We start from the raw sequence: 15,214 nt of genomic DNA, 5'->3' as shown, positions 1-15,214 counted from the left end.
TTGGAGGGAGTGCAGAGGAGGTTTACTAGGCTGATACCGGAGTTGAGGGGGTTGAGCTATAAGGAGAGGCTGAATAAACTAGGCTTGTACTCGTTAGAGTTTAGAAGAATGAGGGGAGATCTCATTGAGACGTATAAGATGATGAATGGGATGGATAGGATAGAGGTGGAGAGACTCTTCCCGCTCAAAAAAGACAGTAGGACTAGGGGGCACAGCCTCAAGATAAAGGGGGGGCGGTTTAGAACGGAGTTGAGGAGGAACTTCTACACTCAAAGGGTGGTGAATCTCTGGAATTCTCTGCCCGTTGAAGTGGTGGAGGCTGCCTCGCTAAATATTTTTAAGACGCGGGTTGATGGGTTTTTGATAAGAGAGGGGATTAAGGGTTATGGGGAGAGGGCGGGAAAGTGGAACTGAGCCACAACAGATCAGCCATGATCTTATTGAATGGCGGGGCAGGCTCGAAGGGCTAGATGGCCTACTCCTGCTCCTATTTCTTATGTTCTTATGTTTATGTTCAAAGTTTAGAAGAGATGTATGAGGCAAGTTTTTTTTAAACATAGAGCATGGCAGGAACGCCCTGCCTTGGGAAGTGGTGGGAGCAGTTACAATAGCAGCATTTAAGGGGCAGCTAGACAAATACATGAATTTGATGGGAATGGAGGGATATGGACCCCGAAAGAGAATACGGTTTTAGTTTAGGCAAACATCATGATTGGCGCAGGCTTGGGGGGCCGAAAGGCTGTTCCGGTGCTGTACTGTTCTGTTTTGGTGCAAAGCAGGCTATCTGCAGCGAAGGCAGTATCTGTATGTATCTTTGGAGGAACAGTGCCTCTCTAACCAGACTTTGGACAGAACACTGAGTACCTGATTGGAAAAGTATACAGATCGGTGGTAAATGGGAGCAATAAATTGGTTCAGGATTGCACTGCATAGATAGATTTGAGGAAAATTGAAATGCTGTGTGGCTACAGAGGTGTCTTTGGTTGCTATTCCCACACAAATAATTATGTGGGTGGGGTGAAGGATAGAAAGCATCCAAAACACTGGGATGAGTGTGGCAAAAAAGAGAAAAAACAGCAGGAGCATTGCTAAATATCTTCATGGATTCTAAATCTCCTTTTAGAGAAAGGATGAAAATATGCTTTTTAGATTCAGCCATTACAGAACAGGATAAACACGTACTGAAACAAAAATGAGGGGCATCCTTGAATCAAAACTTCATGCCTGTCCAAGTAGGATTCGAAAGATCCTGTAAAGCATTGGAACCATGGAGGATCAGTTTTCTGTAAAGATGAATTTCATATGATTGAAGATGATGGCTTACAGACATCAGCTACAAAAAATCAATCAGTTTATCAGCAGGTGCCATGATAAGGACAAGAACAGAGAATGTTTGGAAATTGAGCTTTCTTGAATGCTAACTAAACCCTCCAAAAAGTCTTGGAGGAGAAAGCAGAAAATACAAAGCCATTGTGATTAGACCTCACCTGCCAGTATTCAGATCATGAATGGATGACAATACTTGCAAGCATTGGGTGCAGCTATAAGTATTGGTGTAGTAGCCAGAATACAAAAAAAAGCAAGCTTTGTGGGAAGTGTGGTCTCCTGTAGAGACTACATAGCTGTCCTGAGTTCAAGATTTTGCAAAGCATGTGATGTAAGAGGGAATTGGGCACATCAATGCAGGAAATTTCATTCTAAGAGATTACAATAAGACATGACCAAATAAATGTATGTGCAGCAACAACAGGAAGACATTTATGTTGGTCTCAATGCAAACACATACAGAACGTTAGTGGCAGGATAGACCAGGATGAAGATTCAGAGTGGGGAAATGTTCAACTAGAAAGTGAACAGGCTTTCCACATTGTGAATGACAGTACATAGAGGAAGTCATAAAATGAGAAACTTTTATCATCAGCATCATATACCCAAAGTCGCAAACATGCACTACCCATGTAAGTTGACATGAGTTGAGCAAGAACATCTTGCCAGTCAGAATCCTGGAGGGCATGTATCTGAACTGCTGGAAATCAATGATACAGCTGAAGGATTTGTCCGGTTCTATATCACCCCGAACGGCAAATGCATCAAGAACACATTCCAAGATGAACTTGAAAAGTGAAATTGTGGAAGACTACTATGAAAACAACCAGCACTATGACAGTACTCAGGATACCAATGCATATGGGTGGCACAGTGCCACAGTAGTACTGCTGCCTCAATGCCAGGGAACCAGTTTTGATTCCCAGCTTGGGTCATTGTATGGTGTTTGCACGTTCTCCCCATGTCTGTGTGGATTTCCTCCAAGTGTTCTGGTTTCCTCCCACATTCCAAATATGTGTGGGTTAGGTTGACTGGCTATGCTAAATATACTCTAGTTCTTTTTGTGGTGGTGGTGGGGGGGGGAGGTGTGGGGGGAGGTGTGGGGGGTTGGAAATTAGCAGTGTAAATACATAGGGTTATGGGGATAGGGTGGGATTGTTGTCAGGGCAGGCTCAATTGGCTAAATGCTCTCCTCTTGTGTCATAGGGGTTCTATGATTTATGAATCAAGAACACCGAAGCAATGAGGCTATACCATGTCAAGATCTAGAAGGATTAGCAAACCACCAATATGCGATGGAGACTCTGATTTCTCCCTTCATCATTTGGGTTTTTTGTGCAGTTTCATTGTTACGTATATTTACTCTTCACAAGCATAATATTTGTCTTTGGGGGGGGAAAGGGAGATGATGTGATATTTGAGAGGATACAAACATGTCTACACAGAACCAGGATATAAAAAAGCATGTGACCAGCAGACTGTGTGCGCTGAATCCCTTGAGTAGACCCATCTATTGAGCTCTCCTGTAACTTGTATAGTGTCAATCTTCAAATATTCTACTTTATTGCTTACTAGTGTTGTGCAACAAATGGATTTGCACATAGGCAAGTAATACAGCACAACAGGCAACATTTTCCTGCTTTATGCAGTGTGGTAGCAGGCAGCAAAAGCAGCATTGGAAGTTTCTCTGCCATACCGCTTGGAACTTAATTAAAAAACTTGAAGCTGTGGGATGATGTCACACTGGGGGAGTGGCCAGGAATTTAGCTTTTTAAATATCAGGGTGCCATTTTAAAAGCCACACCTGGATACAAAAATAAAATAGAACTCCCCCCACCATGCAACAACCCCGCACCTCCAGTGGGGCTTGCTGTCAGAGGACATCAGTTGCAATTCAAGCTGATGTGACTGATTCATCTCACTGGGGCGGGGCAGGGCAGGGGGTGGGGGGGGGGGGGTGGTGGTGTGGTGTGGGGGTTGGGGTACATTGGAAGCCTGATAACAATAATACCTAAATTTATCATAAGATTTTTCATGTTGAATGTCAGGATTCCCATCACTGGCAGGGAGCTGGAACAATTGTGATGAATCTCTGCAAACGTAAAGCATGTTTTGGGCTCTTCTGAGAATTAATTTAAACAAAGATTATTGGCAGAGAGGATTCTCAGCTGCTTGCCTTCTGGAAAAATCCTTTTCTGCTTTCAAATGCATGCATCTTTCCTTTTTAAAGTCACGTTGAAGTCTATAATGTGGGTCAACTTATAACTTTGGATATATATTAGTAAATGATGAAAAATGCATTCGTAACAGCATGATATCAAACTAGTTTCCTAATTATTGGATGTGTGATTTAATGAATTTTCATTGCTACTTGTAAAAAAAAACATTTTTTTTAAAGAAAAATACAAATGTTCTACACAGTATTTTCTAAAAATGAAGTTAACATCAATCAACATAAATTGAGAGGAGAGTGAGACAGTGGTTAGCACTGCTGTCTCAAAGTGCCAGGCACCCTGGTTCAATCCCAGCCTTGCGTGACTGTGTGTGGAGTTTGCACATTCTCTGTTTCTTCATGGGTTTTCTCTGGGTGTTCTGGCTGCCTCCCAGTCGAAAGTGGTGCAGGCTAGGTGGACTGGTCATGTTAAATTGCCCTTACTGTCCAAAGGTATGTAGATTAGCCATGGTAAATGTGCAGGCTACAGGCATAGGGCAGGGTGGTGAGCCTGGGTAAGATGCTCTTTTGGAGAGTCGGTGCAGACTCAAAAGGCTGAATGGCTGCGTTCTGAATTGTAGGGATTCCAAGAAGTTTTTGGCGCCTAATAAGAATACAAACAAGCTATATTTTCTCTTCAAAGAAATAGATACACAGGATTTTTCTTATGAGTTTTATATCCACTGTATGCAGAGTGCAACAAAGGAAATTTCAGGAATAGTCTAAATAATTTATTGCATCATACATGAGGCATTCACTTTGCATAAAATACAATAATTTTAACAGTTCTGCAAGAGACTGAAAATAAATTCAGCATTTTTAAATCCTATGAACCAAATTCAAAGGAAAATCTCTTAGGAAATACACATACAACCCAACCTAAAGAAATTAATAATTTACCAGATAATATTAACAAATCTAACTGGCCAGTAAGTTATAGCCAATGTACCATATTGGTCTATTTAAGCTTCAATGCAAGATATTTGTACCAGTTACCATAATTATCAGAATTTTCAAATGCATGAGTCACTTAGATACGGCCAGTGAATTCTGATGATGCAATTTAAAATACATTATGAAACTCATGTGTGACAATTTGCAGTCACCTTTATGTTAAACCATGACAGCCTGACATCTTGTAGTGGTTTTGGCTATGGCGGTCAACTGTTAAGCATGTTTGGTGTGGCTCAGGAGTCTCATTATATTAAACAGCCAGTGATAATAATTCAGAATCCCAATTAACAGAATGAAATCATATAAAATCAACATTGTTCTATTCATTGTGTGGAGTTTGATGAGAATAAATATAAACAGTAGTTAGATATGGAAAACAGTTGATCTGGATATACTTCAAATGGGTTAGAATTTTCAGAACAGGCCACTTTCATTAATCTTGGGTTTTGTCAGCATCGATGAGAAAATGAAGCAATTTTAATTCTTCAACTGACCAAAAACCAGTACCAGGCACGAAATAAAGAGTAGGCAATGGTAATATGTTCATAAATAAACAGTACAAATCAAATATGCTTACAGGTTATACTAATGGTGGTTCTACATTTTCAGTTAAGTGTTGTTAAATCCTGACTTAAGAAATCTGGACTGCTAGAACTGTAGAGAAAGCAGCTACAAAATTCAGCAACAGTTGAACATAAAAAATACAATTTCAAAAGCAATAAAAAGTCTCACAACATCAGGTTAAAGTCCAAAATAGCTTTATTTGGAATCACGAGCTTTCGGAGTTTGGAGCAACGCATGATTCCAAATAAACCTGTTGGACTTTAACCTGGTGTTGAGACTTTTTACTGTGCCTGCCACAGTCCAATGCCAACATCTCCACATAAAATCAAACCAAAAATAGAGCGGGAACAGTGAGCAACCTGTCATGCTTCATACAAATAAAGAACTGAAGGGGAGAGAATAAAGTGTTAGAATGGTACAAATTCATTGAACCAAGTCATCAAATTGGAAGGTCAGGCAGAAACATGCATGATATATTAAAGGAAGATACCAGAAAACTCTCTCAAAATTAAGTAAAATCTATCAAAATATTCTACTCTTGTGGGCATACTAAAATTAGCAGAAGGAATCAAATAATAGGCAGCATTGGGACAGCAACATCTGAGCTAGGAAGGAGAGGGGAAGGGAAGGAGGGAGAAAGAAGCATATCATTTATGGTGATCGTTACTGGTCACTTTCTCATAGAAGGCAAAAGTAACAAATATATGTAAACTAGGATAGGTTTCATTTGGTCTTGGTGATGTTCAGTTTTAAACAGAGGTCCAATGTAGAGGGTTATATTGCATTGAAAAAAAGTGTAGTTTAAAAAATTCTTAGAGTTTGAATAAAATTAAAATATTTTCCAAATAACTAACTAGAAGTACTTAATTGCATCATTATGCTTAAAAGCTAAAAATGGTGAATATTACAAATAGAAGTTACATCAACTAGTTCATTCATTTCTCATTTTCAAAGTTGGAATTGTAGAATATGGTTTTCAAAACGTTAAAGTCAATGTAAGTTTCTAATCCTCTTACGAACTTGTAATCCAGATTCATTCATCTTTCAAGAAAGAAACATGATCACAGACACTGATGTAGTTCAATTTTTTTTTGCAAGCATAGTACTAATTTGCCAGCATGAATTCCTCTCACAAATTTTCCTCATTTAAAAATGGCTATTATGTTGCAGCCAACTATCTGAAACCAATATCAATACAGTTCAATGAGCAGGTGGCAGACTGGGATTCCACAGGCTCCAAGTTATGCTCTCTGATGGCTGATTCTAAATGTTAAAAGTAACACAAACTGGTTGCACTTCTTATCCTTCAATATACAAAATGGTTTCATCTGAGTTCTGCTGGTCATTCTGTGGTTTTGCACTGAGCTAGAGTCAGACCTGATGTGTAAGCTGAGTGGCATCAGACTATTGATTTGAAAATGGTCTTACATTTCTTGGCATCAGTGTATTTGGGAGTTAGACTAGAGTTTGATTCCTGGATTGTTCCATTACATTTAAATTAATATAAATTATATTCCACTGAAAGTAATGTAATGACAGCTTAAGATTCAACATTCAAAATATATAAATAAAATTACAAAGAATGCAAATTATGGTAGAAAAATGTAAATTAGGTACTAACTTTTACTATTGAATATTTTAAGATTTTCAATGTTTCAAAGCAGCAGCTTAAAGGCAATATTAATGACTTGTCATCCTGTGGGAGATTATTTGCTGCAGGAATAGCATCATTCCCAATGATACTGATTGCAAACTCCAAGTTTAGTACTGGCCAACACTTTTTGTCGTTCTGATATCAAAGATCAACTACCAGAGACCGACATTCAATGCCAAAGTAAATTACAATGGCTTTGAATAGTAAAACACGAGATTAATGTCAGGGAAAATGGCCGTTTTAGATACGCACTACCACCACTTTTCAAAAATGATCCTTTCTTTTGGAACACCAAGTTTTTCTAGCTGTTGAGAAATAGCTTCTATCATCGGAGGTGGACCACAAATATAACAGAGACTTTCCTTTGACACGGATGCCAGAGTCCTTTCAGATATTCTTCCAGCTAAAATATAAATGAAAACTGTTAAAGAATTGTATCTAAAAATATTTATAATTAAATACTTTGGCGTACAACTTCACCATCACATTTTTTAATCCATTATATGGAAGTCAATGGCGGTTATGAAGAAAAACTCTAGAAATTCTACCCAAAGAGTAAAGACAAGGCAAGACAGAGAGATGTTACTATTACAAATGAAAAATAGACAATGACAGCAAGACATAAAGAGTACAAATCTGTGAGTAAATCAGCAAGTAAGTCGAGGTTTCAAAACATTAGGGCTAAACTAAAGGCTCGGGGGTAAATTTTCAGTCCCACATGCTGCGGGGATCATCACGGCAGGACCAGAATGGTGATGGACTGTTTAAAAGTCCATTGACGTTGGGCGTGAATTTCTGATCTCAAAGAAGGCTTGACTAGAAAATCCCACGGAGCATTCAAAACAAAACAATTGAAATTACACAGACACACAGGATGATATAGTTCAGAACCTAAACATTAAAAGGTACATGACATTTAAGGAGGACAGGAAGCTAGGAAAAGGTGGAGGGGTGGCTCTGTTAGTTACTTATGGCATTAGCACAATAGAGAGAGATGATCCAACTTCAGGAAAACAGGATGTAGAAGCAGCTTGGGCAGAGATGTGAAATGATAACGGCAAGAAGTGGTGTATAAGACCCCTAACGGTATCCACACAGTAGGATGATGTACAAAAGAAGAAAAATTGAAACTTATCAGGACAGTATGGTGATGACCATGGGGGATTTTAATCTACATATAGATTGGAAATAGTCAGGTGGACAAAGGTTACCTAGATGAGAAATATGTTTTCAGGATTGTTTCTTAGAACAACACTTTCTGGGACCAACCAGGTAACAGGGTATACAAGACCCAGTAGTGTACAATGAGATAGGATTAATTAATCACCTTATGATGAAGGTGCCCCTTAGATAGCAACAATTATAATATGATTGAATTTTATGTTCCCTTTGAGGGAGAGAGTAGGTCCAAAGCTAGTATTTGCACCACTGCCTCACATTGCCAGGGTCCCAGGTTCAATTCCCAGCTTTCTATGTGGAGTCTGCATATTTTCCCTCTGTCTGTGTGGGTGTCCTCCGGTTTCCTCCCACAGCCTGAAAGACGTGCTGGTTAGATGCACGGCCGTGCTAAATTCTACCTCAGTGTACTCGAACAGGTGCTGGAATGTGGAGACTAGGAGATTGTCACAGTACCTTCATTGCAGTGTTAATGTAAGCTATTTGTAACGCTAATAAATAAACTTTAAACACTTTAAAAAGTATTTCAATCTTAAATAAGGTAATTATAAGGCATGAAAACAGGGCTAGCTAAAGTAAACTGGGAAGTGAGGATAAGAAATAGGCCAATAGACATTCAATGGCAGAAATTTAGAGATATTTCAGAAGTCACAGAATAGATACATGCTAACAAGAAAGAAAAATTCTATGGGGAGGATCCACCATCTATGGATAACTAAAAAGTTAAAAAAACTACTAAACTTAAAGAATAAAAACATAATTGCACGAGGATGCATCAGAAGATTGGACAGGATACTAATTAGCAAAGAATGATAAACAGTAATAAGGAGGGAGAAATTGGAGTACAAGAGCTAGTTAGAAATATAAAGATATATCATTAAAGTTTCTATGGAAATTTTAAAAAAACAGTTAACAATTGAGCACTGGTCCTATCAGAAGTGAGTCTGGGTGACAAATAATGGAAAATAACGAGATGCCAGATGAATTAAACAGCCATTTTGTATCAGTGTTCACTACGGAGGATACAAGTAACATCACAGAAATAGTTATAACTCAGGAAATGCAAAAAGAGGAACTCAGGAAAATTAGTCACCCTTACCATAAATTTTTATCTTTGCATTAACTTTTAGTTGTGGGTGTGCCTGGACACCTAGATCTCTTTGCTCCTCCTACCTACAAATAGCATCCCCCCCACCCACCCCGACCACCACATTGCCCTGCCACATAGTCAGGCACTGTTATAATGGATGTTATTTCATCTCTGTAAATTAAATGAAGTTATTAGTCTCCAGTGAAAACATGGAGCATACATCATTATGGCTACAAGCTTTCACAATATAAACCAACAGTAATCACCAAAGAGACTCAACACAACTCTATGAGACTCAATCAACAATGTTATAGTACTGAATTACATTGTAAAAATTTATGACCAAGAACAATTGCAATAAAAAAGGAATGTTTACTTTTGTATATACAATTAATAGTCCTAAAGTATAATATGAAATACATCTTTTACTGATCACATTGCTGTTATTTCCAGTAATTTCCCCCCCCCCCCATACAACTTCAAGCATTCATAGCCGTTCTTTTCTATTTAAAATGTAAAGTTACTTTCTTGGGTAACTTGCTTTTCAATAAAACTGAGCAGCAGTGCTACTTCTACCAATCTAAGGAGTTTAACAAGACATGGCTAGTACTTTTATGGTACATTTGATTGAACTATATGGACAGACTGAAGCTCACCAGTTACATAAGGTTGGATATCTGCAGATATTTCAAAGTCTTGCTGTGTCACATGAAAATGGCAGCTAATCTTTCCTGTAAACTCCTTTGCCAAGTTTATGATGTTTCTCTAGAAAATAAGAAAATTTGGTATTAGTTGTACGCTAACTACATGTTGCTCAAACAATAGAGACAATGATGAAAGGAGAAAGGTTGGATAGAAAAGTGGCTAGAGAAAGGGAAGGATGAGAAACAAAAGGGGAGAAAACCAACATACTTTCTGATTTTTCTTTGGGAATGTGTTAATTATTTGTTTAAGTGCTTACCTATTAACCCACCCACACTCCTTATGCATGGCCTGTATGAGAACTTTTAGGCTGTCGCTTGGCCCAGGGGATCTTTCCCAATGCCTACTTCACTGAATTTTGAGGTGGTAATGAAAAGGATAGATAAAGGGGAAAACCAAGAGATGTAACATATTTGGATTTCAAAAAAGCATTTGACAAGGTACTGCAAAACGGTTACTTGGTGTTAGGGATCATATATTAGCATGGATAGAAGATTGGCTAACTAATAAAAGACAAGAGTTGGAAAAAGAGGACATTTTCAGGATGGCAACCTATAATTAGTGGAGTGGCATGTTGGAGGCCACAATAATTTACAACATATATTAATGATTGGATAAGGGAAGTGAATACATTATTGCCAAGTTTGCAGATGACACAAAAATAGGTGGGAAGGCAAATGGTGAGGATGACAGTGTCTATAGGGGATACTAACATATAAAGTGAGTGGACAAAACTCAGCAAATGGAATACAATATAGGAAAATGTAAAATTATGAACTTCAACAGGAAGAATAGTGGAGCTGAATATTATTTAAATGGAGGAAGACTGCAGAAAGCTGCAGCACAAAGGAATTTGGGAGTCCTTGTACATAAATCACAAAAACTAGCATGAAAGTTCAAGTAATAGGGTAGGCAAATGGAAGTTTGGTCTTTATTTCAAAGGTAATGAAGTATAAAATAGGGAATTATTACTAACTTCTCCGAGGCACTAGTTAGACCACACTAGAAATACTGCGAACAGATTTGGTCCCTTTTTCTAAAGAAAGATATAATGGCAGTCCAGAAAGTTCATTAGGTTCATTTAGGCTGATTGATTGGGTACTAAAATTGTCCCTAAATTGGACCTCCCTGATCCTCGCACGTTAGGCGTAGACTAAAATCATGAATAGGTCACTGAGATAGTAAGACGGCGGCGCGGGCTCGTTGGGCCGAAGGGCCTGTTTCCCGTGCTGTGTTGTTCTTTGTTCTAGGTTGATCCTGGAATGGAAGGATTTTCTTATGAGGAGAGGTTGAGTAAGTTGGGCCTGTACTCATTGGAGTTCAGAAGAATGAGAAGCACACTTATTAAGAGATTGTTTCCCCTTGTGGGAGAGTCTAAGACCAGAGGACATAATCTCAGAGTAAGAAGTCCTCATTTAAGACAGAGTTGAGGAAACCTTTCTTCTGAGTATAGTGAATCTGTGGAATTCTTTACCATAGAGAGCTGTAGAGACTTTTGTTAATTAAGTTCAAGGCTGAGATAGACAGATTTTTAATCAGCAAGGGAATTAACGACTATGGGATAAGGCAGGAAACTGGAGTTGAGGATTAATCATATTAGATCAGTCGTGGTTTGACTTGCATGATACAGCAGACATGATGGGCTGAATGGCCTATTTTTGGTCCTACATCTAATGGTCTTATGACCTACTGAGCTCCAATACACAAACTAAAAATCAGAATTCTGACCTGCAGATCAAATACAAAATTTTCATTAAGTGTCCTATTCCTGTTGCATGCTAATACCTTGTCCTTCAGTGTATTGATTTTTAACATTCTCACCTTCAACCTTTTCCATGGTCTCACTCTCCCCAGTTTCTACAATTACTTGTAACCCTAGGATTGTTCCCCCATATCTTCTAGTCATCCAATTCTAGCCTATTCTGCATTTATCCTCCCCACTGCGGCTCATCAACCATCTTGTACACTAAAACCCTTTCCCTGAATTTTCCTGTTCTGCTATAATGTTCCCACAGAACATAGAAACATGGAAAATAGGAGTAGGCCACTTGGTCCTTTGAACCTGCTCCTCCATTCATAATGATCATAGCTGATCATCCAGTTGAATAGACTGATGCTACATCCTTTAATCCCCTTTGCCCCAAGAGCTTTCTTCTTCTCTACTTCTTTTTGAAAACATGCAATGTTTTAGCCTTAACTGCTTTCTGTGGTTGCGAATTCCACAGGCTTACCATAATCTGGATGCTGAAATTTCCCCTCACTTTAGTCCCCAAAGGTTTACTCTATATCCTTAGACTATGATCTCTGTTCTGGACTCTCCCACTGTCGGGAACATCCTCCATGTATTTACTCTGTACAGTCCTGTTGGAATTTTACAGGTTTCTATGAGACACCCCCGCCTCATTCTTCTGAACTCCAGTGGCTATAATCCAAACCAACTCAATATCTCCTCATATGTCAATCCTGCCAACTCAGGAATCAATCTTCAGTCCCCTTGAAACATTTCTTCATTGACGCCTTTGATCCTCTCTTGTTCATGTCAGCTTTAACTGTGGAGCACATGGACTGTTTTGTTACATAAAAGGAGCTATATCAATTTTGTTGGAGGTCTACAGCACATATTTGGGTACTGCAGAAAAAGCTTTATTCTGAGTTTAAACTAACATACTGGCTGGGCAGTGCTTACACGAAGAATAATAAAGAAGAAAATTGTTTTATTCCTTGGCCTTAGCTGATTAAGCACAACAATCCAAAGGTATTAAAAAAAATTTAAGATTTTCCCAAAGGATAAACACATTCACAAGAAGGGTGGGTTGAAGATAGGATACATCACAGCTTCCAAGAATACAGTACTTGTTGGGAACGTGAAGTTAACCGAATTTCAACGGGTTCACTCACAAAAGGTAAATGAACAAGGTAGCAAATTATTCTGATTAAAACATGAACAAAAAAAGACTGGGAAGTGGCTCAAGCTAAAAACTGCTGGTCTTTTTTGGCCCCAGAGGAATTTTAAACAAATATGAACAAATGGACAACACATTGTCTTTAAGTGAATAACTTGAGAGCTGAGCACTAAAGGAAACATTAAAATTCCACTGGCAGCCCAATTCTTCTCCTTCCAGGCCAGGAAAATTAGGTTAAGCCACCAGTTTGATGTGCTGTTAAATTACATTAAATGTTGTAATAAAATCTAGTCCAAATTCTGCTCAAGATCAGTGTGTAGAGCAACAGTATCATCCATCATTGATCTAGTCTGGCTACAGATCAGCTCTGTGGTTTGAAAATCTAAAACCAAAAGCAAAAGTAAAGATAAGCTAACCTTGAAAAGAAGCTCATCTGTGTTTTTGGCACTATAGCAGAGGTGTACTGATCCTGGTTTGTATTTACATTGCTTGCTGCCTTGCAATCGATGAAGATCCACCATGTGCAACAGTATAGAATACAAGGGATTAATGCCCACTCCACCTGCAACTAATAACAGGTTCACTGGAGAGTCAGAAGGCTGAGGGTCAAAGAAGAAATCACCTCCTACGCGAAGAGTTACTTCTGAACCAACATTGCACTGAGGGAGAAAATGAAAGGTTTTTGTTATGAATACAGTTTTAAAAAGAAAACGCATTTTCTGGAAAACACAATACTGAAGCCTCAAAATAACTCCTGGGCATTTGTCGCCTAAGGGAAATCTTGCTTCCTCAAAATGAAAAGTCATGTTTAACATCAGGCAAAACATGGTAATAATGTTTCATCAGAACTTCCCCTGCAGCTAAACTAAATGTCACTGTACATTACATAATACTGCTAATTCAATAACAATTTACTAAAAAGTAAAAACTGTATCTGGCTTCTTGAACATTGCTTAATTTGAAATGTAATGCCAGAACTTTGAATAAATTTCACTAAAAATCAACATTCTTTAAAAGAATATAATTTTTAAAGAGTATATTTGATAAATTCTTGTTCCTAGAATAATAGGTGCACTGTACAGATAGAGTTGCGAATATGTTAAACTGACTTGACGACTTCTTCATGAGCAATAAAACTAATTTTTTTTACAAAAATCGGATTTCACAAATACATTATTTTTCTATTTAAATGGATTGTGCAATAGTATTTTTGTTAGTGCTTTAAAATTATCAGAAAACTGAAATGTATTCTACCACTAGCATCACCATTCAAATGGCAATATCTGCTGTGTGAATAGAAAGTTTGTAAAGTTTTATTAGTCACAAGTAGGCTTACATTCACAATACAATGAAGTTACCGTGAAAATTCCCTAGTTGCCACACTCCAGCACTTGTTTGGGTACACAGAGAATTTAGCATGGCTAATCCACCTAACCTGCACATCTTTGGATTGTGGGAGGAAACTGGAGCACCCGGAGGAAACCCACACAGGTACAGGGAGAACGTGCAAAATCCACACAGACCCAAGCTGGGAATTGAACCCGGGTGCCTGGCGCTGAGAGGCAACAGTGTTAATCACTGTGCCACCATGCCGCCCGAATCAAGGTCAACACAACAAACAAATGGTTCCAATTAGCTGTTCACATGTTAATATGGCTGTTTAATGTTTAAACACCTGATTAAAATTTATTTTTTTCTCCCATTCTTGTATACGGTATTGAACATAACAGGATATTGAAGTTTCGTTAATCTCCCAGCGATTGATCATTCCAATGTGGGAACCTTCGATTGTCTCAGCACAGAATGGTCCCTCTGAAGTCACTTAATTGCAATGAGTACTATGGAATTTTGAAGTTCAACTTGGGCAAGCACTCATTATGAACTGACATAAATGCCAACCTGCAGGAAAGTGCACGATGATGAAATTTCCATTGCTGTGATCTTCCATTCATTAACAAAAATTATACATGCTTCAAGGATGCTTTCATGGTGTTATTCAACTCTTTCTTCTACGTACGAGAAGGACATTACTTAGCTAACTACAGGACACGTTATTAAGACCTTCATTATTCAATAATAAAGTAGATAGCCCAATATGGCATTTTTTAAAGCTTCAGTTAGATAACTTTGCCACAAATATTATTTTGACACTTCAAGTACTGCATTCATAATGTGAATTTTCACTCGTACCTTGAGCACAAAATCAAAGCCGATACTCCAGTACAGTGGTGATGGAGGTCTACATTATTAAAGTGCTTCTGTTGGAGGAGACATTTAACCAAAGGCCTCATCAGCCTGCTTGGGTGAACATAAAAGATCCCCATTTCAAAAAGAGCAGAGCAGTTACCCATGTCCTGGTCAATATTTATCCCTCAATCAATGTCCTAAAAACTGATTATCTAGTCATATCATATTGTGGGAGTGCAGAATGGCTGTCACATTTCCTAGGTTGCAATAGTGACTAGATTTAAAAGTATTCCTTTGGCCATAAAGCACATTGCGATGTCAAGTGGTCGCAAAAGTAACTTTAGAAATGCACGCACTTCTTTCTTTACATCTTGCACTCGAAAGCATTATCACTGTCAACTCAGCAAGATGATTCCATTCATGTAGATCTGCATCCTTTGTATATA

General features: G+C 38.4%; 1 protein-coding gene across 2 annotated transcripts in view; it reads right to left on the bottom strand.

Annotated features, from left to right (window-relative positions):
• Positions 1–4,254: 4,254 nt before the first annotated feature.
• Positions 4,255–15,214, bottom strand: part of oxnad1 (oxidoreductase NAD-binding domain containing 1) — a 43,107-nt gene continuing 32,147 nt past the window's right edge. For both annotated transcript variants that reach the window (XM_080209617.1, XM_080209618.1), the window contains exons 5-7: positions 12,998–13,240; positions 9,633–9,741; positions 4,255–7,113 (exon numbers count right to left, since the gene is read on the bottom strand). In XM_080209617.1, coding sequence (XP_080065743.1) covers positions 6,962–7,113; positions 9,633–9,741; positions 12,998–13,240 — 504 coding nt within the window. In that variant the 3' untranslated portion in view covers positions 4,255–6,961. The remainder of the gene's footprint in view (positions 7,114–9,632; positions 9,742–12,997; positions 13,241–15,214) is intronic.

Source organism: Carcharhinus amblyrhynchos, chromosome 2 (assembly GCF_965287045.1).
Source record: "Carcharhinus amblyrhynchos chromosome 2, sCarAmb.v2.hapA, whole genome shotgun sequence".
In the NCBI taxonomy this organism is placed as follows: Eukaryota; Metazoa; Chordata; class Chondrichthyes; order Carcharhiniformes; family Carcharhinidae; genus Carcharhinus; species Carcharhinus amblyrhynchos.
This window is presented reverse-complemented; position numbering and strand designations above follow the sequence as displayed.